This window comes from Sardina pilchardus, chromosome 5 (assembly GCF_963854185.1).
Source record: "Sardina pilchardus chromosome 5, fSarPil1.1, whole genome shotgun sequence".
In the NCBI taxonomy this organism is placed as follows: Eukaryota; Metazoa; Chordata; class Actinopteri; order Clupeiformes; family Clupeidae; genus Sardina; species Sardina pilchardus.
Window position 1 is genome coordinate 19,843,958 of NC_084998.1, and position 24,056 is coordinate 19,868,013.

The window sequence follows — 24,056 nt, forward strand, 5'->3', positions numbered from 1 at the left end:
ACCATCAATATTAAGGTCAGCCAGAGGGGCCTCTGTGTCTGTGTCTGTGTCTGTGTCTGTGTCTGTGTCTGTGTCTGTGTCTGTGTCTGTGTCTGTGTCTGTCTGTGTGTCTGTTTGTATACTTGTGCATGTGTTTTTAATGTTACAGCTGAACTGCATGTCCACTCCGTGGAATTCTTGAGGGTGAGAGGTCATGCTTCTTGTGCATCTGCTTGATTTAGAACTTTCCACTGGACAACCAGAAGGTGCGGCGTGCCGTGACCGGGTTCCTCTGTGCGTTTGAGATCCCAGTGCCCGGTTCTCCTTCGTCAGCCGCCTCCACCCCTGTAGAGCACTGTGATGGTGAGAGAGGAACTTGTTCATATCAATTATTCATCTCTATGATTTCCTGCACTATCCCCTTTTAGAAGTGTGAAAATAGCATTCCTATGATACGTTATATGTTCTCACTCTACACAGACACATCATTCTGCAGAATGTCAGAAATGTCTGACATTCTGCAGAATATTAATGTTCTGTGGAATGTCAAAAGCTACAGTATTATATTATGGTGCGTGTGCAGTATGCAATTTCCTATAGTACAGTAACTAGGCACTGTACATGTGGTTGATTATGCCAAATATGTCTCTTCCTCCTTTCTGCCAACAGAGGTGCCAGCTCTACCAAATGGAAATGCCACCATGGTGGGGAACGGTGCCCACCTGAAGCTGGATCTGATGCCTAAAGGGATGCCCAGCACCGTAGTTCCCTGTGGCACAGAGACCAGCCCTGCCAATGGCATGCCCAATGGGCACGAGATGCCCCCGATGGACAGCCCATTCACCGGCTACATCATTGCTATCCATAGGAAGATGGTGAGAACTTTATGATTCAGTTATCCATAACAATAAACATAATGCAATGATACTTAAAGCAGCACTTGAGAAGAATTGCTCTAGGGGTCCCCATACAGTTGAGAAGCACAATAATAAACTAATTAAATGTGCATTTTTTGTTTGCAACAAACTCCAATACAATAGAGGGAATGCTCCAACCAGCAGTCTGTAGAAAGAGAGCTCAGAATGCCTGTAGCATAGCAGCTCTTTTCCATTTCAATGGGGGGCAGTGTTCCTACCCAAACACCAAACTTCTTATGGCTCTTTCACATGCGATAAGACCTCCTCAGAGTGCAGAGGAAGTGCCGTTGTTCACCCTATTAAGAGTTTATGTGCCATTAAAAGAATTTTAGAAACATTATTTTAATGTAAAAAAAAAACTCTTTATAGGGCCTGTAAGGTTAGATACAGTGTAAATTATTTTACCTTTCAAGTATTACTGGTGTATAGAAAGAGGAGGTTTGTATTGTTAAGAGTTTTGACCATAGTTCTTTGTAGCTGCTAGATACAGTTAGAGTTTATAGTCTTTTAGTGTGGGATTTAAATATTTTTTTTTTTTTAGTCAACGTAATTTTAAGGTCCCTTTGCTTGTGTGATTGACAGATGCGGGCAGAGTTGTACTTCCTGTCCTCTCAGAAGAACAGGCCCAGTCTGTTCGGCATGCCCCTCATCGTGCCCTGCACGGTGCACACGCGGGCGCGGGACCTCTACGACGCCGTGTGGACGCAGGTGTCCCGCCTGGCCAGCCCCTTGCCCCCGCAGGAGGCCAGCAACCACGCCCAGGACTGGTCAGTGCTTCTCCAGCACCCACGGGTGCATCTCATTTATGAGTTACAGTCGTTAGAGTTGAAGGTTAGGCATCCATTCGTTTAGTTGAAAAGCGTTTTAGCTTTTACCTCTTTGGCGGGGACAGGTGCATTGGATAAGGTAAATGAATGGATGCTTTACAGAGAAAAACATTTATTCACAACGTTTCGGTCATGTAGAGAGCTTCCTCAGGTGAAGATTCACCTGAGGAAGGTCTGACCGAAACGCTTTGAATAAATGTTTGGCATGTGTAATTGACAGTGTGCGGGATTTTCTCTATAAAGCATCCATTCATTTATCAGAGCCTTTGGGCTCCTGTGCTTTACTGCAAAGTGTGTTGAACTGACCCTCTTACTGATGTGTTATGTGTGATGTGTCTGTCCGGTGCATTAGTAGTCTGTCTCCATAAGCCGTTTCACATGTAATTAAGCATCACATTGCATAAGCAAGACATACACGTACACACACACACACAGCTTCACAGCTTGCTGTGGTGGTGGGAATTCACCGCAGTTGTGCGGTCACCATGGTTATTTTTAACTGCAGTAGTTACTGAGTAGCTGCTTCGTGGGAACGGTGGTCCAGTAGCTCACTCTTGACCGGTGTGACCTTGTGTGACCTTGTGTGCTCCTCTCCTGCAGTGACGACAGCATGGGCTACCAGTACCCCTTCACCCTGCGCGTGGTGCAGAAGGACGGCAACTCCTGTGCCTGGTGCCCCTGGTACCGGTGAGAACACACTCATACGCATTAAGCTAATTGTACTCGTGTGCACACAATACAATGTGTGCGGATGTAGGAGAGCGGCATTAACGTCACACGTGGCTGACAGTCAGTATGCTTGGGTCCGATTCCCAATCCTGCCACCGTGAGTCTGTCACATTTGATAAAAGTGATACCAATACTAAAACCAATTAACTTTAACTCTAACAATGGAGGCTCCATACAAGTTAACAAAGCCTGATTAAATAAATATGTATGGAGTCGCTTGTGTGGGCGTGTTTGCCAGACAGAGTTCAAAATGATGTTGATGCTGGTTGATCCGCAGACTCTGTGTGATGGATTGTGTTTTGTGTGTGTGTGTGTGTGTGTGTGTGTGTGTCCAGGTTCTGCAGAGGCTGTGCCATAGAGTGCTCGGACGAGGAGGCCACCGTGGGCAACGCCTACATTGCCGTGGACTGGGACCCCACAGCGCTGCACCTGCGCTACCAGACCTCGCAAGAGAGGGTGAGATTCCGGGCAGGAGAGCAGCTTGATGCAGGAGGCGGCCGCCAGTATTTGTGGCCAAAAATGACTTCCTTTCATAGGCCCTGCATTTCTAGCCTCGCTCCTCCGTAGGAGTTGAGGTGGTCTGTTAATGTGTGATTAATTGTCGTGTTGTGATGGTGTGATGGGCCTAACTCTGTCTGTGTGTGTGTGTGTGTGTGTGTGTGTGTGTGTGTGTGTAGATGGTGGAGGAGCATGTGAGCGTGGAGCTGAGCCGGAGGGCCCAGGCCGAGCCCATCAGCCTGGACAGCTGCCTGCGGGCCTTCACCAGCGAGGAGGAGCTGGGCGAGGACGAGCTCTACTACTGCTCCAAGTGCAAGACCCACCGGCTGGCCACCAAGAAGCTGGACCTCTGGAGGCTGCCCCCCATCCTGGTCAGAGACAGTGCAGTGGATTAGAATCGTTCTTAAACGTTCTTAGAACGTTCTTAAAGGGCCAAAAGTTCTGTGGGCCAGGCCATTTAAGATGCCCATCTATTTTAGGAAAATAAATAGATAGATTACACAATACCTTCTGCAGTTTCTGATCACTTCAGACTCTGACTTTGACAAGCCTTGACTAAGCAGCACCTTATGTTAGTGATATTCCATTAAGAGTTTCCCATAGTACTTCCTAAAAAATGACTGTGAGAAAAACTTAACAACAATTACATTAAACACACACAACATAGCTTGAATATTGACGACTGCTAGCTAAACTTTGTAAGATGTCAAGGATCTTGTGGCACCAGAAGCGCATTTGTACAGTATGCTGTGTTTTAAATCTGCAGATTGTCAAATAAACGTCTCTCTCTTCCTCCTGTCTTGCAGATTGTGCATTTGAAACGATTCCAGTTTGTGAACGGGCGGTGGATAAAGTCCCAGAAGATCGTGAAGTTCCCCAGGGAGAACTTTGACCCCAGCGCCTTCCTCACACCGCGGGAGGCCGAGCAGGAAGGCTCCAGCGACGAGCTGCGGGACCTGGGCGCAGGGTCCAAGTCTGGGAGTGGAGATGGAGCCCTGGCCAGTGACATGAAAGGTCAGAACCTGCACCAGGCGCCTCATGGTCCACTTGTGTCCTTGCTCTCACTCTCCAGTGCAGATGTATCTCAACTATGCTTGTCAGTAAGGAGGATTTACGAGATAGTTTTAAATGATTGAGAATGAGGTGATGTTTATTTTGTTCGCTAAAGATATCATCGATATCAAGCACATCTAAGACAAAACCATTTTCATCATTAAATCTCATTACTGTAATTTCGGAACTATTACTGTACAGTAGCTGCAGTTTATACATTGATTTTGCTCAATCAGATCATATGGTATTAACATAGTTTTGTTTATTTTAACTTGCATAAAACACTGCCCTGCGCCTTACGCACAATGCAGCTAATACACAGGAAATTACTGTAGTGTATCCAAATAGTTGTCCTGACTGACCGGTCCATGTCCCTCCCTCCAGAGTCTCCTGGCATGGCCCGCACCCCCAGCGGGCCCCTGAGCCGAGAGGGCAGCCCCGCGGGCAGCCCCAAGCGCGACGGCCGGCGGCACGGCCGCGTCTTCCCGCCGCAACTGGACGTGCGGCTGCAGCTGTCCCTGAGCAAGGAGAGCCTGGACAGCGGGCGCGAGAGCCCCATGGACCTGGAGTCCAGCATGGCCAGCACCGCCGCTGGCCACGCGGGAGGAGGAGGAGGAGGAGGAGGTGGAGGAGGTGGAGGAGGTGGAGCGGTCGGCGGGGGACTGCTGAGGGCGGAGGGGGACGCGGAGGGCGTCGGGGGGCTGGACTCGGCCCTGGGGGAGGACACGGCCAGCAGGGACTGCGACAACACCATGTCCATGTCGGAGCTGGAGAGCAACGGCTGCACGGAGGACAGCATGGACCTGGAGGCCTCGCAGGACCAGCGCGACCGGGGCTGTCTGGACCCCATGTATGACCTGTATGCAATATCAGTAAGTACCACTTGTACCTGTGACCTGTGTGTGGGGTCCATAAGTACTGCTTTCACCTGATCGGTGTGAGGTCTGTAAACCGCTTTAACCTGACCTATGGTCGGTCTCTGGTCAAACGGAGTTACATTACGAGTCATTTTAGAAAAATCAATATGACAACCAGCAGGGATAAAGGAAAAGGACTTTCTACAGGAGCCTCTGTCTTGTGTGACTGAGAAGTGATTCCTCTGGTTTGTGTGTTTGTTCTCAGTGTCACTCAGGAATTCTGGGAGGAGGCCACTATGTGACGTATGCCAAAAACCCCAACAGGAAATGGTACTGCTACAATGACAGCAGCTGCAAGGTAAAACAAGCTTTGCCCTTTTTATTATATACAGTATAATATTGACATTAGTTTAATTTCAATCAAGCATTCTGGTTCATCAGTTCATCATTTCAATCAATGCTATTGATTTTGTTTAACCCCTGCATTTGCACTAATCGTCTCGTGCGCATCTTTCCCCTTCGCCGTCTCTGTCCCTCCTCCTCGCCCCTCGCTCCGTGTCTCCGTGTCTCACCTGGACGGCGCCGCAGGAGTTGAACTCGGACGAGATCGACGCGGACTCGGCGTACATCCTCTTCTACGAGCAGCAGGGCCTGGACAGCTCCATCTTCATGCCAAAGACGGAGGGCAAAAAGATGGCCGACACCAGCAGCATGGATGAGGACTTTGAGATGGACTACAAGAAGTACTGCGTCCTGCAGTGAGCTTGCTCTCGTGCGTGCGCTCGGGCTTTCTCGACCGGACGCCTGTAGCTCTTCAAGGGGGTCCCTGTCGGATGGAGGAAGTTTGTATGGATGTCTGCGCAGCTGTCCAGGTCTCTCAGATTGAGAGGGAAATCCAATACGGAAATCGTCACAGATGATGTCTCTCTGTGTCTCTCTGTTCCATGTCTATGTCGGCATTGTCGTTTTCCTTTTGTTTATTTTCTTTATTGTGATCGCGGATGTTTTTTTTTTTTTACCTATATGTATTATTAATGTAGTTTTGTTTGCGTTGCCAGTTACGGAACTGTCCGTTGATTTCACGCCCAAATGAATCAAGAGAAAGTATGTGTGCTCAATGCCAATGTCTTAACACTAAGAAAAGGGTTTTTTTTATGACAAGATGTATGCTGGATATGTGGATGTTGTGGAGACAGAGACAGTCGTCTGAACCATGTCCCTTTATAAGGACAAAGAGGAACACGTCAGCATTTTATGTCCTCTGTGTATGAAATGGTACTTTTTAATCGCTGGACGTTTTATGGTATTGAATGTCGCCGTTCCCGAGAAATCGGAAACTGTACCATCAGGGAAGAAGTGCACATGTCAGTCGGTGCCGTGCGCGGATCCATTGTTACAAATTTATTTCCAGAAGCTTCTTTTTGTAATATCAAATACGCTCTTAGACTATGATCGAGCCTGAAGAAACTAGACACTCATAGCCCTTGGAGATAAGAAATAACGCACCTTTGGGTGGGGTGGGGGTGGTGGGGGGACTGGGTTGTGGGTTGGTTATTTCCCCCCGTGATGTCACGCTAGTCCACTTAGCCCGTGCCAAGATTTTGTAGCCCAAAAACATCAGTGTGATATGTAACTTTGTCGTTCCAGAGTGGGAGACATAACGATTTGGAGTGGTTTTACAGAACCGTGTGAATAAAGCCAAGCCAGATTTGGCAGAGATTACGCATTCTCATAATCTTAGTGCTATCTATAGGTGTTTATGTCCCATGGAGAATAACTGTTGACCTTGATATGGTACAGAAGATAGTCTCAACTGTTACAACAAAAAAAAACGTGACTAGTCCCTTACTCAGTACATTGTACTGTTACCAATCTTCCCATGTGTTTGTGAAATGTTTGCCATGCTTTTAATGTGTGGGGGAATTATCTTCGACCATTGAATCTAGTCAGAAAGTAATTTGTTGTCTTTGTAGGTAAACTGTTACATTAATGACTTCATACTGGCTGTAATTCTAGATTCAGCTTTTCAGTTGTCATCAGGGTTATTTTCTTTGTCATTAAACAGCACTTTTCATTATCAGCAGAATATTCATGCATGATAATCGACTACTGAAACATTTGTCTTTTGTTATTTTTGTATATTAATTTACATTTTGAGTTAATAATTTAATGTATGTTTTGTAAAGTTTTGTTTAAAAAAAAAAAAAAAAGAAAGAAAACCTGACGCTTACTTTGCACTGACCCCAGAGGTGTTGAACATGGTGTACATAGAGACTTGGCAAATTAATGTATGTGAACATGAACTGTTGAGATATGAGCTGTACTGTATATGAGTGACGCTGTACCTGCAACTATTAAAGCTTGTATAAAGGCTGAAGCAGCATACACCTTTGGCTCCGTCTTGTTTAACTGGATATAAAGCTTTAGCTTATTAGGCTACTTTTACATGGCAGGCCATTGTGATGAGAGGATGAAGAGAAATGCTTTCTGCCTTGGAACACTGTTATGGATTAAGAGTCACTATCCCTTTCCATGTCTCTGTCATCTTGATACATCTTTTTAAAATGAGGTGACCAGGAGCAGGAAATAGAGCTAAAGTACAGAGCTCTATTGATGTGAGCTCCACTGATGTATCCTTAGGTTTCAATATTGTTCACGTTTACTGTGATCTCTTGTATCAAGAGTTATTTAAGTGCTTGAGTGTATTTGTCATGGCTTATAAATGCAGATTGTAGGTGTAACTACAGATTCATGTCCTTTTATTATTATGTCTGTGTTATTGAATGTGCCTTTAATTTGTTACCTTGTGCAAGTGCAATGCAGAGAGATACATACAGTATGACGGAAATGTGGTGATGCATTTAACACCTAAAAGCCCCACGACCCAGTGTGGCTTCACTAGTGACTCTTTGAGTTTGTGTACAGTACATTGAGTTTTGCCAGAACATGAAATGCATGTTTCTTTCTCTCTTTCTTTTATAACTAGGCCCCAAACAGCACATTGCTTAAAGAGCTGAGTCCTCTTCCTGACAGTACTTCTGACATTTACCTGAGTGTGTTTCTATTCATTGACATCACATGTAAGTCTTTTGTTTCTTACCGTTTCCCTCTTGTATAGGAAACCACAAACCCACTGGGCTGTAGTGTGCTTGAGCACTGTTTTGAACGATGCGTCATTAACCTAGAGAGGACGGGGGAGCGGAAATGGCTCACAATCCTGGCCAGCATCACTTCGTCTATTTTCTCACACAATTGAAATACAAGAGAGAGTCTTTTGTGAGGCACAAGAACTATTACAATCAACACACATGGACAAGTTGGTGTGTGAGATACTTTGTTTTGAGAGATACCTCATCTATTGAAGATGAAGGTATTTGGTAATTGGCTATTTAGTGGCAATGAAGATTACCAACATTGACTAACGCAAGTTTAGGGACAGAAAACCCAACAGTGAACGCCTTGGTGTTGACCAGAGGGGAGGTGCTGTTAGTGGCTATCTTTGCCATGCTTCACTCGAGAAAGATTGAGGTCAATGACATATTTCAGAAAAAGGAAATGCTACTCTCTCAGAAGTACAACTATATGTAGGTGGACAGAAGGAAAGAAGACGCCTGCAGTGTGGGCTTGGCTTGATCTAATCACTTTATGGATATAAGACATTTTTGGGTAAGAATTCTATTATTATTTCTTTTCTTTTTTTTACTAAAGATCACTGGTCTATACTGTATGATCAATGTACGTGATCGTAATAACTATGAAATTATTCATTGCATATCACTAAATTAAATAGACAACTTTGAAGTTATATTTTCCAGTCCATATATTTAACTTTTTAACAACACCTTTTGTTAGTTTGTGAAAAGCAGAGAACTCTGTTGAATCCTTCATATTCATGACGCACTAAAGAAAATCTTTCAGTTGCCAACCAAGTTTACAAAAAGAGTAGTGAAAGAGTGCTCTTGAGCCTGTTAGATGAAATTCAAAGTCGCATAAACTTGACTATAGCCACACTGAAGTCACTGTACATTTGCAAGCACATCCAGTAATTGTGTCTGGAGGTGATTTCTGTGAATATTCACTCTACAATGGTTTTGTAACACATTTACATTTGATGTGTTTGTTGTGGTCATTTTTGACACATTTACACTCTTCAGGAAAAAAGTGGGAAACTAATTTAGTAGCAAACATCTCATTTTCACTCTAGATTGTTATACACACTTTAGACCAAGTGTCACATCATGTCCCCCCCCTACCCCCTGAATGTTTCTGTATTCAAAATGTCACAGATGAAAAGGACAAGGAGAATATATAATACTGTATATGTGCTCAAATGTTGAAAATGCACAGAGCAGATTTCACAGAACATTGAGTGATGCATCACAAATTTGTGACGCAAATTTGGCCATTAGTTGAAGGTTGTGAGTTTTTTTTAACATAACACATGCAGTTCCGCTTTTTTAACTCTGTATGAACAAGGTGTATACTTTGCTGAATGTGTGAAAGTTGAACAAAGGGCACACATCAAATACATGCCTCTGCAGTCTGAATTTTTTCCCATGCTGTTCTTCCACATCTACAAGAGGCAGGAAAGGAGTGCCTTAGTTTTTTTGTTGATCCTGGATGATATCTGCTACTGTTTCAGTGCTAAAGAGAACCTGTCATGGATGAACCATTGGAGCCAGCCTAGTAGTGCTTCTTCCCCCGCTGCAGGCAGAGGAAGCTGTCAGTTCTGAAGAAGTCTGACACTTGTAATTCTCTCCAGGTTTTGTCTTTGGATCCAGACATCTCCATAACAACATGTCACACCACAACAACAACTCCTCCCCGCCTAGTAATATTGGAGGACATTTGGGTAAGATGAGCCACCACTTTTTTTCCTAAGACGCTGTAAACAGCATTTTAAGGAAAAGTGAATAATTCCTTACAATCTGTGGAATGGTACAGCACATGGCAATGCATGGTAAAAAAAAAAAAAAAAAAATAGTAAAAATATGATTTTTTGCTCTCCAAGTGGATATCCAGAGTTGATTTAAAGAAAATGTGAATAGAGCAACATTCAGACACATTAGACTTCAATTGGTGCACTTTTAAGCTATGATGTGAAGGATAATATTCAAATGTTAAATCACACTGATGAACTCTGACTCTGGCAGGATAAGACTACAGTATGTCCTCACACGTTCAGACCAGGTTTAGGTTAGTGTTTGATTAATTTTGTCTTGATCATGATTACTAATCACTATAGTTATTGTATGTTTTGATAGGCATATCCATTGTATTTGATCAGCTGCATATAGTGCTGATATCTGTGTCTGGATTCTTAATTGTGGCAGCCCTACTGATGACTTGTTGTTGGACTAAAAAGTAAGTCTATACACAACTGATCTCCATACCCGCTATGTTGTCAATGATTTAAACACATCCGTACCAAAACATACTGCCACTCTCTTTACCCAGGTATCGCTCACTGACAAGAACTGTTCGAGATCTAAAGCTCAGACAGCCACACCCGGGTCCTCCCCCTGAATCTCCTGCTGATAACTCCTATGCGAACAACATCACTGTGACTTTTGTAAGCAAAGGCAGCCGCGTACTTGACACTGCTGCAATTTCAAGACAGGACACCAAATCAGGCTCAAGATCTTTGTGGAAGCCTCCACAAATGGTAAACACACTAGCCTATTTGAATGGGAAAAGTCCATCAGCATTATAGTGGCAACTGGCCACAACATACCATCGTTCAAGCCAATTCCAGCTATTTGTCAAAGCTACATGAACTGAGCTATTTACAGGTACCATTTCATGTGTTTCAGGCAGTACATTTGAAAAGGGATGACCTGAGTCTTCTGCAGCTTATCAAGGCTGGAAGGGAGGGGGTGTTCTACAAAGCTAAAATGATCCGTGGCACCTGCAAGGGTCACTCTATGTTCACCTGCAAGGTCTCCAAAGAAAGTAAGAGTCCCATCCTGTTGTACCATCTCCTCAGTGTTGAGGATTTTGTCACAAAAGTCAGTAACCATCTCTACCTCTCTCCACATGTACTGTAGATGTGACATACAAACAGGTGCAGAAGGAGATTGGCATCATGAAGAAACTGGGCAACCATAAGAATCTGCTTCAGCTGCTGGACTGGGATGTCACACAGAGTGAGCAAGACTGCTTTTATGTTCCATTTTTTCTCTCCAATATATCTCTATTTGGGGTACAGAATAAGGATTGGGATGCTGCTGGCTGGAAATGGCAGTCATGAATTGAGACATCCTCAGACTGCCATACCGGGGCCACATACTGAGAGACTAATTCATGTTTTCTTCATTAACTCACTTGCTCGCTCACTCACTCACTTCTTCACCTCTTCAATGAGTCATTTATAATCATTCCTTCATAACCTCTATTGCAACGTTGTGTATGTGTTCAACGTTCTGTCTTAGCTCCCTACTTCCTGGTCATGGACTTTGTCAGCAATGGCACACTGCGCAACTATCTGCAGCTCAATCAAGATAGATTGTCAGCTGACAATAATCTGCAGCACCTCTTCACCGTAGCCGCCTACCACATAGGACTCGCCATGGATCACCTACGCAACAAGATGGTACTGAGAAGCACTGTCGATCACAACATAGTTATAACTATACTCTTAGAAAAGAAAGTGCCAGATAGAACTAAAAATTCTAGGTCTATTGCAAGCTTCCCCCTAAAAAACTTCTTTAAACCATTTTGAAGGATTCGTTAAAGGGTTTTTTAAAGCCTGTATGGTTCTATAGTAGCCTGGGTGTTCCCATGCTGCCTTGCGCGCGATTTGATTCACGCTGCTAAGGCAGTCTGGAAACTACCGTCCTAATTTTTGCCTGACATAGGGGACCAATCACAGAACAGGGGGGAAAGCAAGACGATGATGACCTATGCATTTGATAGACATCCGTGGCCCCCAATGAACGGATCTGGGCATTTTTTCAAAATACGAGAAAATGAACGATTGGTTGCCAGACCACGTCTCATTCGAGAAGTGGTAGGCGCTAGCCAGGCTAGCTCTATAGCACCCCGAGAACCATTTTTAAGAGTGTATAATTGAGTGTTTGAGTGTGTGAGTTTCTAATATTTCCTGTAAGAAAAATAGATGCTGAGGGGACGTTGTGGGTTTGAGGTGGCTCTGGCTTTACAGGACACCAAATGATGTGTAAATGTGATTATTTTCAGTGGTGGTTTTTGGTTTGGTTATAAGGTTAGTGCTCGATTCCTCAGGTGGTACACTGTGACCTAGCCTTAAGGAACATCATGGTCAACAGCTTTCCTCGAGAGGTGAAAGTTGGAGAGTTTGGTCTGGCCAGAGACTTGACGCGGATGAGGAGCCGCCGCAGTGGCAGAAGTAAAACGGCTGACCATGTGAGTGTTCCAGTGATACTCTTATCTTCATCTTCATCACTATCATCTTTTTTTCTATTTCTGCATTTTCTTCCTCTTTTCTACTTCTTCTTCTTCTTCGACCTCGACCTTTTTTTTTCTTCTTCTTCTTTCAATAATGATTTCTACCGTCTTCCAGTGATACTCTTATCTTCATCTTCATCGTTATAATCTTTTTTTTTCTATTTCTGCATTTTCTTCCTCTTTTCTACTTCTTCTTCTTCTTCGACCTCGACCTCTTCCTCTTTTTCTTCTTTTTCTTCTTCTTCTTCTTCTTCTTCTTCTTTCAATAATGATTTCTACCTTCCACGACAGGAAAGAGTCCCTTTGCGCTGGTATCCCCCAGAGTACTTCAAGGACAAATATTACGGATTCAAAAGTGATGTCTGGTCTTTTGGAATTGTACTATGGGAGATGCAGACATTTGGTGAGTGTTGCCTTCCTCTGAAAATTGCCGCAAAACAAAATGAACTTAAAAACTCTGCTTTCTCCATAAGTATTTCCTGTCACAGCAAACAGTTTAGGGAGTAGTCACATTAACCATATCATTTATTCTTGAACAAATATTCAGAGATGCAGAATTAACAACGTATGCCAATTACATCTTTTAGGTACATTGCCATACCCCAATCTAGACTCCTCAGAAGATGTGGTGCGTCATATCAGTACTGGACACAAGAATGTAGAACCAGCGGGGTGCAGGGTGGAAATGTAAGTGATGGAGGCGCCGTCTTGGCTTACCATACCTCTGAAAATAGCACAGACTTGGGTTCCCTGTGCCATGCAATATAGGGTACAGTTAGGCCATGCTAGTGATCGTTAATCCACTGCCACATGAATAGGCCTTTGTAGTTCTTCCTGTGGTTCTATAGACTCTAAGAGAAAAGGCTATTGTTGATGTTGCCGTTAGTGGCTCTGGTTTATCACCATTAGACTCTATTATCTATTTGTCCTCTTTTTCAAGATGTCTTCATCTCTTAAATAACATTTTCTCGCTCATCTTTATCCAATCAGCCAGTTGCCTCTATTTACGACCACCCCTCTCTGACTAGTTTGCAGATGATGCAGGATTGTTGGGCGGAAGCCTACACACACAGACCTTCCTTCAAAGATATTGTGGGAGTCCTCGAGCACATTCTTGAGAATGATGCAGTAAGTTATCCATATCATACACCAAACATACATTTATATGGTGCAGTAGCTCTAAAAACACTGAAAAGTATGTTGTTTTCTTATGATGTGTTATTATGTGTAAAGTCATAATAGATTTCCAACAATTTTGAGCACTGTACAGACAATTAAGCTGACTGATGAGTTCCAACATGTATTTTTTTACATATTGTTTTACAGTTTCATGTTAGCTTACTGTAGCTCAATTCAGCAAATTGATTTCTATATTTTTCTTTTACTTTTAGGACTACGTGGATGTCGACAACAAAAGAGTTAATATTATTTAAAATATGTGGTTTACATGGAGAATGGTTTGGAGCATATGCTAGGCCTACTTGTAGATTGTAGATCTAGGTTCAATTCAGTATTTCATAAATTATTATTTTTTTATGTTATATTCAATAAGAAATAGGCTGAAATAAAACTTTTTTGCTTTTTTTCTAAATGAAATTCATCACTATTTGTGGAGACTATAAGTGACAGCAATGGTAGCCAGCAAACTGCTGTTTAGTGAGATGTAGCGACAGATGCCCATACATTTAGCCTGCTTACTGTCTCAAACCTCCCACCAAGTCTCTGGAGTATAGACATATTTGAGTAATCAAGTAGTGTGATTCTGCTATTCAGGTTCCCCTTTCGAACATTTTGTGGTCAGCAGTTTCCACATCCAGATCATTTCTAAAGACATCCGTGAACTATTTAAGGGTTTCCAGTAGATGTGGGTGTAAAGTACAGAGTTCAATACAGATGCATACTGAATGCAGCCTACCGAATGCGGTCTTTATAGGTAGCCTAATCAACAGGCTTTTTTGCTTCCTGACCATGTTTCAAATTTGAGTTCCCACACATAGATATTAAGTAGCAGTAGTCTGGCTACTTTTTAAAGATTGAACATTAGTATGAGGAGTCTGCACTTTATTTCTACTGCACAAGAGGCGTGATCAATGGGCATACTTCAAATAACTTCATACGCTTGGATAATCGATCAACCAATCAGACCAATGATCCGGGTGCGCCTGGTGGATAAGCCAGTTTGTGATTGGACCCAGCAAACGTGGACAGGAAGCAGGAGAGATAGATGTACAGGTTTCCAGCCGCTACAGGGCAGAATCCAAATCGCCGGCAGATCAGGCCTTACTCAGCCTAAAGTAGCAGACCATATGTCAGTTAAGTCAATTAACATAAAAAAACACTTGGCACCTATGCAACCATTGTGCATCAAAAATATTGTCAGTGAATTCCAGGTTAGCAGTAGCCTACCCACATCCTACCAAAAATGAACTGAACCATGATTTTAAAACTGAGGTAGGGACCTACGAAGTGTGTTACACCCTTCGTTTTCAGTTCATCTTAATCTCTTCACTTTTATTTCTGTAATCTGTGTCTAGAATTCAGCACACTACAAATCTGTAGGCTAGGCCTACATCTTTTTCTGTGAAATGATTGTGTAAAAATGTATAACACTGTTGTTGGTGCCTTGCTGTAGTCATGTCTAAATAAGTAGCCTATCTTGTTGTTTTCCTCTGTCTTCATGCCTATTAATATACCTGCTAATGTTTTACACAGCTTATTCTTTGCTCCTCTGCGAGAGACGTTTCCTGCCCACCTCCTTCCCCTACCCCATTAAATGAATTGATCAGCTCAAATTTTATCCTATAAGCCCACACATCATTGTGTTTTCAACTTGTCATCAGAAGTTAACAGAAAGTGCATGCCTTCTCTGATAATGTCAAATGTGATTTTAAAAACATCTGTAGACCTACACAATCAACATACCATCTTTGGGTCTCCAGCTCAGGGTTTACGTCTGTGCGTCATGATGTAAATCGTGACGTCAACGTAGATTACTTTGCTAGCCAGCGAGGATGGTGTCGAGGTTGCAGCTGGGGCTTTCTGAAAACTAACACTAACCAATACCTGCTGGATGACTTTGTCTGATGAAGTTTAAGAAATAAATGAAGAGTTGTACATAAACTGTAAGTTATCATTTTGTCTTAAACGCGCTTGCTTGTTAAACAAATATGTCTATTTGACGATGCCCCTGTGGAAATGGTAATGCCAACACTAACGCTAGCCAGCTAGGAGAGCTATCTAGCTATTTATTGCTATTTTAGCTGTCTATCAGTGGTTGGATTAGCCAGCGGTGCTATGTTGGGGTGTGTTGGTGATTCGTGTTGGGGGAAATAGGCCAAACTTATGGACTGTAACGTTAGAAATGTATCTACGACATGGAATTAAAAAGTATTATTAGCGCCCTAAAGATGTCTCAATGACGGAAATACAACGTTATAATATCAAACCCTAATATGACTTAAATCTAGAGTAAGAGTAAGGTTGTCTTTTCATCTGGACAGTGGGGAAGTTAGCCTGCTAGCCAGCGGTAGGGTTACAAGAGCTTGCTTGTAGTACTATGAAAGCAGGCAGTTGTTAACCGCGAGAAAGTCATTTGTTTTACCCACCCTGCTGTGCCGTCCTTTAGTTTTGTTATCATGCATGGGCTATTTTATTAGTATTCTGTCGAGTCCTGTCATATGCACCTGCATAAACAAGTAAGCTAACGTTAGCTGGGTATCGCAATTATTTGGAGTGAGAAAACAGGTCAGGGAAATAGCTCGTATGCACAGGTGACTAATGTAAAGGACTAAAATATACCCTGCAAGCTCGGCTGTAGTAAGATTGTACTAGTAGCAGCATTATTTACCATATGCGTTATAGTTAAGGCAGTCAAGAATCACAGGGACACACCCACCAGTATTGTTCGGAATAGCTTATCTACATCATCGGAATGTGGCGACCTAAAGAACCAAGAGGGTACCATCCATCAATGGTTTGATCGTGGTTTTCATGACAGTGGTATTTTCATTCTCTTCCATTGACTCGGTGATTTAAAATGGATTCCTCTTCCTCAACAGAGTATAGTGCTGACGCTACTTTTTTTTTAGATATATTAGCCCAATACGTAGGAATCAATAGTAGATGGTTACGTGCCTCGCCTAACGGTGCTTTTCTCGACCCATGCAATGCTCAAAAGATTAGGTTCTGACGGTATGTTGAAATATGTAAATGTCAGAAAAAACATTTAAGCGTTTGAATGAACTGAAATCTTATAATGCCTCTCTTCACCCTCCCGTATAACCCTCCAGAGGCTTCCAGCTCTCAGCCATGTCTCAGGAGAGCCTCTCAGACCTGGCCAATGAGAACACCTGCCCTCTAGTGACCCCTTCCTTAACCCTTGACCTCCTGTCACCGCACAGTGCCCTGCTTCTCGATGCCGAGCTCAGCCAAAAAAACAAAATCAAGGGCTCCTCTTCATCTTCCTCCTCATCCCCTAAGTGCCGCCGGAAATACGCCACCACCACCCCGGCTGACCTCCTCAATGGCATGATGGGCGGCGGGGAACCGCAGGACGATGACGACGACGATGCCGATCAGCGGCAGCGGGCGGGGGAGCTGGCGAACAACCATGACAACGGCCATTGCCAGTGGAGCGGGCAGGAGACGGGTCAACAGCAGCAGCACGCTGGTCAGGGCAGTAACGCCAAGTGGTTGAAGGAAGGCCAGAACCAGCTCCGCAAGGTGGCCGAGAAGCAGCAGCAGCAGCAACAGCAGCAGGACCCCAACCTCAACCACAGCCCTGACCAGAACCTCAACGTCAGCAGCCTGAACGACAGCGGGAGCAGGAGCCCCGACGGAAACCCGAACCACAACTCGGTGGTCATCCACGAGGCGAAGAACAACACCTCCAACAAGGCCCTCACGACCCTGTGTCTGGACGGGGACGACAAGGGGACGGGCGACGGGGTGCTCCTCATCGACGACACCAAGCGCCGCCCACGAGTGGGCAAGGAGCAGGAGAACCACGAAGAGGAGAAGGAGGTGGTGGAGGACGAGGAAGAGGAGGAGGACGATGACGAGGAGGAGGTGGATGATGATGAGGAAGAGGAGGAAGACGAGGAAACCATGCCGTCGAGCGGAGGAGAGAAGGACACCGACTCCTCGGAGACGCAGAGCCACAGCGAGGAGAGGAGCGGCGAGGGCGAGAGCGGGAAAAGCTCCGGCCTCCTGTTCCCAGCGAAGAGCGGGGCACCCAGCGACGAGGACTCCAGCTGCATGTCACTGTCTCAGGGAAGCACAGCCAACAGCACTCCAGATGGGGAGACCGGTAAGATGTGATTGATGTTCAACCGTGGGCTTGCTTAATTGGCTCTCACTCATATTAATGAAGTGCTGTTTTTTTTGGAGGATATTTTGCCATTGTCATTGGAGGCAATCACTTTGCAGAAAGACATGAGTTTGTTAGGCTAGCGGAGAGTCATGCCTTAGCTTGGCTTTTTGGGCTGAAGGGCTTTCTTGAAGGGCACGTAGAGTTTACAAGGCACAGTGATCATTCATGCGACTGTAAAACACAACAGTTCAAGGAGAGCAATCCCAAAAGTGTAGTGACTTGCTCTGTGGTAGACATGTTGCTTTTCAGCATCTGTAATTAGGCACGTACCCTCTCAGACCAAACCTAGCAGCTTGCAGTCAGAATTAGCTGTCTGGCTGGCTAGGTGACCGCAGAATGCAGCCTTTTTGTGCCATTTTTGGCTCTACTCTCCACACCAATGTTTTGCAAGATAGTGATTCTCATAGCCAAAGGGGCGTTGTACCAGCTGGAGTGAATGTTACAAGGCATGCTTTTCATAGTCATTAGTCTCATTTAGCATCAAATGCATGCAGATATCCCAGCTAGATTGAAGAAATGCTTGTTTTGGTTACGCTGCGGGTAAACATGTTTCTTGTTTTTCACACATTCTGATCAAATCAGGTCATCTATTGTGTCTCTCGCTAATCTATCATCAGCTGTGGCTTGCTTTAAACCCCAGGGTTTCCTAAATTGCCTCTGGGCATACCCACACTGACCACTGCAGAGGTATTTAAAGGTTCACGTTGTGGCTGGCAGGGCACTCTAGATTTAAGAGCTGTAATTCTATCAGATTCCCACAGCTTCTGATTAGTAGCAACTACATCTATCCTCTGTTCTGTTTTCACTGTGCTCTGCTCTCATGTCTCTCTCTCTCTCTCTCTCTCTCCCTCTGTCTCTTTCCCTCTCCCTCTTTTTCTCCCTCTCCTCCACTCTCCTGGTCACACTCTCGCCTCTGTGCACTTGTGCTGCTGTGCGTTCAGAGTCGTACTGGGACCGCAGCGAGTTTGAGACGGACGTGGACCTGCCGACAGGTTGGATGCGGGTGCGGGACACCTCGGGCACCTACTACTGGCACATCCCCACGGGCACCACGCAGTGGGAGCCACCCTCGCCCCAGGAGGAGGGTGCCGCCCTGGAGAGGCCCTCCAGCACCTCCCCTGCCATCACACCCAGCGAGGAGCCACAGGTAGGCAGACTCGACCCTTGGGGGGGCCCCCCACACACCTCATGGACAAGGACTGGAGGCAGCCAAAGATGCTGTCCTGGGGATTAGCTGGTAGAGCAGGCTGTTAGCAGAATGCCCTCTGAGTCCCCTTTGAGAGGGTTGCAGGCTTGTGTTTTTCATGGCATGATAAAATATGACCCAATTCTTGAGTCATACAGATTGGGTATGTGTCATGCCGGTCTAAACAGGACAAAATTGCTAAATTGTGTCAACTGTCTGATCAGATGAAACAATAATCGTATTTGTACTGTTCTTGACTGGACTCTGGAATCTGAACTGTAAATGTGCTGAGTAAACCTAGTCCTAGACTACTTGTATGCCTTCACCAATCAGAGGGATACTGTGGTGTAAATTAGTAATTTCATTGGTGATGTTATGGTTAGCTGACTTAATTGTAGAGTAGCGGATCGGATCTGTGCCTCTAAGGCAAGTAGTGTCTCCTTTTTCATTTGAACTGAAATTGATATCGTTGGTTGTCTTGTGAAGTGATAGGAGGTATATTTATAGACATACTCTTACTTACATGGAAAGGTTTTGGGTGGAAAAGCTGCACTGCAGTAAGCTCTCTCAACACTCCACACAGTTTTATCGTTTTGGTCGGCTCCAAAAAGCACTCCTCATGGATACAATTGCGAGCCCTTGTGAGTGAAGGGATGGGTAGAGAGAGGAGTAGGAGTGTTACCTAGGCTGTGCTGGAGGAATGCTTTCTGTTTCTCTAGTCAGCCATGGCTGTTTGTTTGGCATCAAGCCCTGCGCTGATGGATGGATGTGTGTGGGTTGGCTGATTGTGTCCGCAGGTCACATGGAGGGGCCCCTCGCGCCACAACAGGTTCAACGACGAGGACCTGTGGAAGGTAGGTGACCGCCCGGTGCCACTGCGATATGGTGTGCTGCATGTCAAAATCCTACACACACACACACACACACACACAGTCACACACTCACACTGAGTTTTAGTTAAGTGGAGTGTGTTTGTCACTTGGTTGTTTCTGTTTTGCTTCCCATGGAGAGAGAAGTAGCGTTAAATTTCGGGGTGTTACAGCAGAGGGGTTTGTCGCAGTGCCGAACCTGTCAGTCTGTCGCCAGGAGCTCCACGCTCACTCTGGTGTAATGATGTGCTTCACAGGATGACGTGACGTCTGATCAAAGTCTCAAGGAGTTCGAGGGGGCAACGCTGCGCTATGCCTCCATCAACCTGAGGTAAGTTTGCATGATTGACACGTACAAAAAAAAAAAAAAAATCCGTTGGGGCCAACAGGAGGGCGATGCTATAATGTAGAAGACAGAACGCAGCCGGCATCAGATGGCCGTGACATTAATTGGGGTTTCCGGAGGCGGCTGTGGGTTGGTGTGTGTTTGAAGTTGTGCCTGCAAGCTCTCTCTGTTTCTTTGTACCTTACCCAACTCCTCTGTACTACTTTTAGTTGCACACAGTCTGATGCTGATCAGAGGCTCGATGGCTATAACGCGGACTCCGATTCTAAGGTATGGCTGTGGCGGATCAGAATTCACATCTCCAGTTGCATACTGTATTGATCAAGATATGTTTGACTTATCGTTTTTGGTTTACATATGTTTGTCTTTCTCTGCTCCTTTCTTAATCTCTCCCAACACTGTCTCCTCGCTCCTGTTTGGTCTACTTGCTTTTGTTTTCACTTCCTTTCTCCTCATTTTGTTCTCTTGCTGTCATTTCTCTTTCTTTCTTTTACTCACTCTCTCCCTTCCTCCCTGTTTCACTCTATCCATCAATCAATCCACCCATTTTTCTCTCTTTCCCTCTCTCTCTCTCTCTTTCCATCCTTCTCTCATTTCTCTCTCTCTCTCTCTCTCTCTCCATCTTTCTTCTCTTCCCTCACTGTACCCCCTCCTTCCCTCTGCAGTGTTTTGCGGTGCGTTCTCTGGGCTGGGTGGAGATCTCGGAGGAGGAGATGGCTCCTGGCAAGAGCAGTGTGGCCGTCAATAACTGCATCAGACAGCTGTCCTACCACAAACACAACCTGCACGACACAGCAGGCATCTGGGGAGAGGTGTGTGTGTGCGCGCCTGTCTGTCTGTCTGTCTGTCTGTCTGTCTGTCTGTCTGTCTGTCTGTCTGTCTGTCTACATGAAGTACTGAAACAGACAGCATAGTTATTTAGGCTGAAGTTTATTGACCTAACATCGCGAAGGCTAGTAGAATACGCTGCAACTAGCCCACACTGACGTCCCTACCCCAGTCGTAAATACGCATGTCTGTCCCAGTGATGACAAATGAATCAGCATTTTTTTACTTCAATTATTATTTCTGGTAAATTACCAAGAAATTGACTTTCGGGTAGGAGCCTATTTATTACATGGACATAGAGTAATGAAAAGGGCCACATTAAGTCAGGCTACTGAAGCTTATTTACGGACAAGATTGCGGTATCATCATCATTCTCATCTGCCCAGAAGGCATTTATCACGTCATGAATTTATCACGTTCCAGAATAGTGCCCCCCCCCCTCACTCCCCCACCCACCTTTGCTTCCATTTTGTGGAAATGGCCAAAAAAGAGGTCATTTTCAAAAAGGTTCTAGGAACTTCAAAACAAATCCCTCCAGTACCTTGCAACTGTCTGTGTATAGTTGTCTTCCCCTCTGTGTGTGTAGGTCCGTTGCTGAAGATCATTGCTCGTAATGAAGGAGCATCTGTTTTTTTTTAAATATATGAGTTTAACATGAAGTATACTTGTATTTTTAGAGTTAGAGGATAGAAATGCAAATGGTACATGTGCTTGTCCTTGTATGTCGTATTTCAAGCATCTATGGACAAGGCTTAAAACAACATTAATTAGCAATTTCACTGTAAAATCAGCTTTAAATCAGCTTTCAGCTTAGAAAAACAGCTTAAAATCATTTTGATGGTACACTGACTTTTAAAGGGAAAATGACGTCTGTCATTGCCCCCGCGTGTTCGGAATGCCTGGTATTACGCCACGTAACCTTGACATCACCTTTCAGTGTGGGTAGTACCCATGACTTTTAATCCAGTGAACTGTAATGGAACTCTGGGTTTGTATATTAGAGTGTGTACTCAACCCCCCCACCACCCAACTGTATGTAAAAGTATGTTTTTTGTATATACAAATATACAATGTATATTTTGTATAGAAAGGATGAAGGGGGTTCTAGAATTTTTGGAATAACTATTCATGGTGTGCACTGACAGAGAGAGAGTTATGGAAAAATGTCTATCACACTACTCAGTATGTTGAAAAGTAACCATTATTTAGGGATAAACAGTGGGTTATATACATTTCCGGGCCTGTAATACCTTGCAGTGGCCTGACTCTGTGGTTGTTTGTGCTCTTGTCGCCCCCTGGTGTATGTCCAGGGTAAGGACATGCTGCTGGTGCTGGAGAACGAGACTTTGAAGCTGATCGACCCTCTCAGCCAAACGCTGCTCCACTCCCAGCCCATCATCAGCATTCGCGTGTGGGGGGTGGGTCGTGACAATGGCAGGTAGGTGTGGTGGAGATGTCCACACACACACACACACACACACACACTGGAGTCTAAACCAGGATGGTGTTGTTGGTGTCCAATCCAAATGAACCCTTCTTCCTATTTTGTATCTGCCAGACAGACCTCTAACCCAAGCCCTTTAGCACAGGTTGATATCAATGGCATAGTTATATTCTGTTGATTTGTGCTGTGTGTTATTATTATGTTTTCATTTTGATTTGACTTTTGCTGATCCAGCAAAAGCTATGCCTAACCTATGCCTGTGCTTATTTCTGGCTGTGCTCCTGCTAAGTTGTGCCCCTCCCCTCCTGCCCCCCCCCCCCCCCCCCCCTCTCCCCTTTCTCCCACTTTGGTTGGGTGTTGAACTGCTCTTTTGGTTTCTTTATTCTGCTGCATCTTTGGACGCAGGGAGAGGTAGTGTATCACTGTGCTCCATTGATTGTTGTTGTCATGGTTACGCTGACATAGATCCCCCCACCCCCACCCCCCCACCTCGCATCCCTGCATCCACCCTTCCTAGCTTTCCAGAACGTTCATGCGCTAGAATGCTAGATGTCGAAAAACATTATTTATTTATCTCTATTCATTTATTTTTCCCCCAGTCAGTGCATGTAAGCTGTAAATGTTTAAACAAATCAAGGTCATGCAGATTTCTTGTATGATTATGGTGTATGTTTACAAAAAAATGCCAAATTTGTATCCTAGTAATTGTCTGCCTTTGTTTAGACATTGCTTGCCGTCATGGAATCCCATCGCTTTCTTCTCTGTTCCAACCTACTCTAGTCTCTCTAGTGTTCTAATTGATTGTAGAGCTTTCCATTCAAATGACACAAACAAAGGCTGTTACACATCATGGACATGACAAGAAGCCATTTGTATTACAAAAACAGTGAGCTGTTCAGTTATTCTGATTGAGATACACACATAAAGTTTAGCTGATGAGACAAGCTTGAAGCAGTGCAACCCATGGTGTTGTTTTTTAGGCAACACATTCATACTTGATTGCTTATTTAAGTAAACTTGTTTCCAGTAATTCACAAATGAAGCGACTCCTGTGTGTGACAGCCTTTGGTCTGATCTCAACTTACTCAGATTTTGACATCCCTTTGGATGTTAAGACCACACCCTTCACTCGCATCGGATGCTGTCTTTCTTCCATTGTGTGGGGTGCTCCTTAACATCCATAGGAACGGTGGCAGTTTATCATCATGAGTTTGTGTCGTAGTGTTCAGCTGACACTCACTAGCCAAAATCCACTTGGTAACACTTCCAGTGAATGCCTTCTTTTATGTTATTTACAAGCACATTTATAATGCAATGTAAAGGGATGGTCTTCCTTCATATTGGATTGCACAGGCTCTTTATTAGAGAATATTACACTATTAAGGCTGTAAGGCTCAGTGAAGCCGATGACCTGTCATGCTTTGCAACTGTGCTTGAAATGCATGAAAACGGTGTTCATGGCAAGTGGTATCACACAGTTTGTTACCATGGTTGTCCATCCGTAGATCTCAGTGTAGGACTGTTACAGTGCCACAATTTCATGCCATCATCGTGTGTGTGTGTGTGGGAGAGGATGTGGGTGTGTCGCATGTGTCGGTCCACTCTCAAGCAAACCAAATCTGCCTAATACTTCAATTTATTCTGAACACAACTTGAACCGCTAATATTTAAACATGGGAAAATTATGCCCAACCTGCTGCTCGATTTACAGTTTTTCCTACAATAGC

General features: G+C 44.5%; 3 protein-coding genes across 5 annotated transcripts in view; all 3 read left to right on the forward strand.

Moving 5' to 3' along the window:
- LOC134080788 (ubiquitin carboxyl-terminal hydrolase 32-like) overlaps positions 1-7,247 on the forward strand; it is a 28,559-nt gene extending 21,312 nt beyond the window's left edge. The window contains exons 25-35 of the mRNA XM_062537399.1: positions 222-342; positions 649-854; positions 1,479-1,663; positions 2,324-2,410; positions 2,788-2,908; positions 3,130-3,321; positions 3,757-3,964; positions 4,388-4,623; positions 4,681-4,875; positions 5,126-5,218; positions 5,449-7,247. Coding sequence (XP_062393383.1) covers positions 222-342; positions 649-854; positions 1,479-1,663; positions 2,324-2,410; positions 2,788-2,908; positions 3,130-3,321; positions 3,757-3,964; positions 4,388-4,623; positions 4,681-4,875; positions 5,126-5,218; positions 5,449-5,622 — 1,818 coding nt within the window. The 3' untranslated portion in view covers positions 5,623-7,247. The remainder of the gene's footprint in view (positions 1-221; positions 343-648; positions 855-1,478; positions 1,664-2,323; positions 2,411-2,787; positions 2,909-3,129; positions 3,322-3,756; positions 3,965-4,387; positions 4,624-4,680; positions 4,876-5,125; positions 5,219-5,448) is intronic.
- Positions 7,248-8,129: 882 nt separating this feature from the next.
- LOC134080443 (fibroblast growth factor receptor homolog 1-like) lies at positions 8,130-13,815 on the forward strand. Of its 2 annotated transcripts, none has more exons than XM_062536882.1 (12): positions 8,130-8,526; positions 9,503-9,712; positions 10,125-10,224; positions 10,318-10,525; positions 10,674-10,812; positions 10,908-11,006; positions 11,292-11,452; positions 12,103-12,243; positions 12,577-12,688; positions 12,873-12,972; positions 13,314-13,413; positions 13,677-13,815. In XM_062536882.1, exons 2-12 carry the CDS (start codon positions 9,658-9,660, stop codon positions 13,716-13,718), a joined length of 1,257 nt encoding a protein of 418 aa, XP_062392866.1. In that variant the 5' UTR covers positions 8,130-8,526; positions 9,503-9,657; the 3' UTR covers positions 13,719-13,815. The 2 variants fall into 2 exon arrangements, with proteins under 2 accessions (XP_062392866.1, XP_062392865.1); XM_062536881.1 differs by having other exon boundaries at positions 9,623-9,712.
- Positions 13,816-15,291: 1,476 nt separating this feature from the next.
- The window catches only part of apbb1 (amyloid beta (A4) precursor protein-binding, family B, member 1 (Fe65)), a 13,059-nt gene continuing 4,294 nt past the window's right edge, over positions 15,292-24,056 (forward strand). For both annotated transcript variants that reach the window (XM_062536879.1, XM_062536880.1), the window contains exons 1-8: positions 15,292-15,407; positions 16,575-17,593; positions 18,598-18,803; positions 19,640-19,696; positions 19,969-20,042; positions 20,267-20,327; positions 20,723-20,869; positions 22,196-22,323. In XM_062536879.1, the coding sequence (XP_062392863.1) occupies positions 16,594-17,593; positions 18,598-18,803; positions 19,640-19,696; positions 19,969-20,042; positions 20,267-20,327; positions 20,723-20,869; positions 22,196-22,323 (1,673 nt within the window). In that variant the 5' untranslated portion in view covers positions 15,292-15,407; positions 16,575-16,593. The remainder of the gene's footprint in view (positions 15,408-16,574; positions 17,594-18,597; positions 18,804-19,639; positions 19,697-19,968; positions 20,043-20,266; positions 20,328-20,722; positions 20,870-22,195; positions 22,324-24,056) is intronic.